This window comes from Adiantum capillus-veneris, chromosome 2 (assembly GCF_014529385.1).
Source record: "Adiantum capillus-veneris isolate H3 chromosome 2, ASM1452938v2, whole genome shotgun sequence".
NCBI lineage: Eukaryota > Viridiplantae > Streptophyta > Polypodiopsida > Polypodiales > Pteridaceae > Adiantum > Adiantum capillus-veneris.
The window spans coordinates 86,941,390-86,945,130 of NC_140932.1; the positions used below are offsets into that span (position 1 = coordinate 86,941,390).

Consider the following 3,741-nt stretch of genomic DNA (forward strand, 5'->3'; position numbering starts at 1 on the left):
AGAAGTTCTTGAACTACAAAATGCAATCCTGGACAAGACCATCTTGCTAAAGAAGAGCAAGCATACCCCTCATAGAATGGACATGGATGAGATGGCTTGGAAGCTAAAAACAGATCGAGTGTTGAAAGAAGCAATAATATCATTCTTCTTTTATTTGACAAGGGAAAATTTAACTTGGGAGCAAGTTTGTGAGAAGTACAAGCTAGGAGAGCATGAGTACAATCAAATGAGGAGCTATAGCCAGTACTATGTCAAGGACTCCCTCAACAGAGCAAAGAAGACTCCACCCTCACTTTCCAAAAGTGTAATAACTCTCCTCGATCATCTTTATAGAGCTAATATGGGCATAATATCTCAAGAATAGTCTATTCCATGGAGAATCAAGGGGGTGGGCTTTGATATGGGGAAGATCAAAGACTTTTGCAATACAGAGCACGTACCATTTCAATTGGTCGTCTTGGATCTTCATGGTACTAAAGAAAAGCTCTCTATAGATTTTTTTGCAAATTTGGCACTCAATCTAAACACATTGAATGCACAATACGAATATGTGCTAGTGTGTCTCATTGATTTCATCAATATCGGAATGCTTGTTGAAGGGGTTTCTAGCCAGTCAACTAAGGTCCATATTGAATATGAAAATATCCAAGCAACAAGAGATGACTCATGGATAGATGGAATTGTGGACTCTGCAATGGTTGCTCTTTTTGTTAGCAAGGTTGATAGATTTGAGGCTATTGACAAAGCTCATACAAAAAGAGTCTTTTTCTCAGGCTCTTGTGGCAAGGATCATGAATTTATTGATAGAAAATTCATTGATGGCCTTATCACAAGGTTTTGTCCTAAGCAAAGCTATGTTTTGGATTTTTTTTGCGGTGGAGTTGTGTTGGAGCAAAGCTTGTCGAAGAAGAGAAGGGCAATTGCTCTATGTAAAGATGATTTTGAAGCAATGGAGTTAGAATCTCAATGCTCTAGTCTTTTGGAGAGCAATCTGTCCTTGCAGGAGTGGTGTGGTGCAAGTCAAGCATCACTTGCGAGACAAACAGTAGAGCTGGATGATAAAGAAAAAAAAGACCTTAACAATCTTGACATCGATGAGCAACAAAGCAGTGGAGAGGATGTTGATGGAAATGAAGACAACGATAACGTAGACAACACGGATGATAGTGAAGTTCAAGAATCTACGAATTCTGATCATCAAGGGGGGGGGAGACAATGTTGGAGAAATGAGTCCAGTTGTGGATGTTGAGTGTGCAAAAGAAAATGATGAAGATAATGAGGATGATGATGCAGGCAATGAGGATGCACAAGAGGATGATAAAGCCCCTCAAGACATTGTAGTAGCTGATGAAAAAGGTGTGAATGCTTCTTAGAGTATTTTTGATACTAGGTTTAATGATGCATGCCATTATCATGTACCAACCGACTCCTAAAGTATAAAAAGGCAAGATAGTGTATTGAATTGATCAATTGTGATACTTTAGGTCCTTCAAACACTGTTTTCTTAATACTATCTTGTGTCTTTATCTAAAAGTATGTCATTTTAATTAGATTTAATTGTTGTTCTTTTAAAAAATGATGGGGGGGATCAAACTTGAGTTTGAGCCACCACAAAGCACATGTCTTTATTTAAAGTGTCAATTCACAAAGCGTAGCTAACATACAGATGTGTATTAAGAGTAAGAAATTTTGGTTTTGGTGAGACAATAATGAAGCATTACCAAACACTAATGAGGCTCAAACTTAAGTTCAAGCCTGACAAGGAGAGGTAGTGAAGCACTTGTGTATGAACTTCAATCAAAAAAGTCATGGCTGAGTTGTTCTAAGTGAGACTTGAACTTCCATATCCTAGTGTAGCACTTGCATATGTTACGTAAAACTCATAATGTCTTTGTACCTAACAAGGCATTGAAATTTAGTTTGTAGGCTCGAACTTAAGTTTGAACCTTGCCTCCACATGTTAGTGTAGCACTACCATGTGAGGCCGAGCTCATGAGCACTACCATATTAGGCCAATCTCAAGAGCATTGTAGTAATATAATCTTCCAAATAGCAATACTTACTGATCATGAAGTAAAAAGGATCACTTGAAACATAAGCTTAAGGTTAAGACTTAAGCCTTAGGCATGAACTTAAGTTTGAGCCTCACCTCCAAATGTGAAATAGGTAGCATGTTAGGTGAGAATCACGTGATCATGTGTATGAGTTTCAACGACAAAAGTCCTTGTCATAGAATCCTACCTCAGTACTTCCAAGTGAAGCTCACAATTTCATATCCTATTGTAGCGATTACATATGTTAAGAAAGAGTCGTAATCTATAACAAGAAATTGAAATTTATTTTGTAGGATTGAACTTAAGTTCGAGCTTTGCCTTTGTATGTTAGTGTAGCACTACCATATGAGTCCAATCTCATGAGCATTGTAGCAAAAAAATGTTACAAATAACAAAATACTTATAGATTATGAAGAAAATTGAATGATACCTTGAAAAATTCATAGATAATGGGTTTTATAAATAGGTCTTCACTGCACATAGTATAAAAGGTTTTCACATAGTGAATGATGAAGACTAAAAAGGGCTTAGGACTTACATTTTAAACTTCAAACATAAGCATAAATTTTGAGACTTAAGTTTTAGGCTTGAAACAAAAGCCTAAACTTTGAGACTTAAGCCTTAGGCTCGAGCTTAAGATTAAGCCTCACTTTCAAATGTGCTTTGGGTATCATTCTAGGTTAGCATTTTTGTGTTAATGTGCTAAATGGAGCCTTTCTAGTATAAAACGTCTGAGTTAGATGATGGAAATGAAATGGATTCTATGGTTATTGAAAATCCACTAGACTATTTTCTAAATAGGTAAAAATTTGGCTTTTTTCATCTTTCAGATGAAGACAACAAAATAGAAAACAGAGATAACATATCTCAAGCAGCACAAGTGCTACCCACCATTGTTGGAGAGACCCAGTTTCGTAAAGGTGATCTTGTAGAGCACAAAAGTGATCTTGTAGAACAAACCTCTCAAAAAACTTCAAATGACATGACTAAAGAGAGCGAGAACATGCTACCTACAATTGGAGAGACCCAAATTCATGAAAGTGACATTAGGAATAGTGAAGAGGAGATAGTGGTGGTAGAGCATCAAAGTGATTTTGTTGTGGAAAATTCTCCAAAACCTTCACACGATACTAACAACATGCCTCAAAGAGATGAGGATGCAGAGGGTAGTGAGAATAAGGGTGAAGCAAATGAAGAGCTCCAAGCGACTCTTGCAACCAAGGACATACAAGAAAAAACTGACAAAGGGACAGGAAAAGCGACACCAAATACAAACAAAGTCCAAAGCATTCAAGAAAGGGAGCAAGGGATTGAAGTTAGTGAGAAAAACAAAGGTACTTATTTGTCCAATGTGATTAGTATAGATATAGCCCTTTTTGGAAGATAATACAAAATTCTATTATGTTGTCTTTGCAGGTGAAATTGACATTCAAAATCAAGGATCCAGTATGCCACAAGTAGACATCAACGTTGAGGAGCTACGTTCTGATGCACTAAAACGTAGGCTACTTGGAAGCTTATATTCTTTTGAGAGAGATGGAGATAAACTAATCTTTCAATCTTCCCACATCAATAGAGAAATGCAATCACTTTTAGGAGACATCATTATAGATGAGTATGGGAGTATGAGACATAAATAAATGTGTGCAATTTACAATTGTGTGTTGCAAATATATGGTCCCTTGTT

At 36.8% G+C, this 3,741-nt stretch overlaps 1 protein-coding gene across 1 annotated transcript; it reads left to right on the top strand.

The window, feature by feature from the left end:
* The first annotated feature begins 3,036 nt into the window (after positions 1-3,036).
* On the top strand, positions 3,037-3,441 carry LOC147463124 (uncharacterized). Its single transcript, XM_086528068.1, has one exon. It carries the CDS (start codon positions 3,037-3,039, stop codon positions 3,439-3,441), a length of 405 nt encoding a protein of 134 aa, XP_086384194.1.
* The last annotated feature ends 300 nt before the right edge of the window (positions 3,442-3,741 follow it).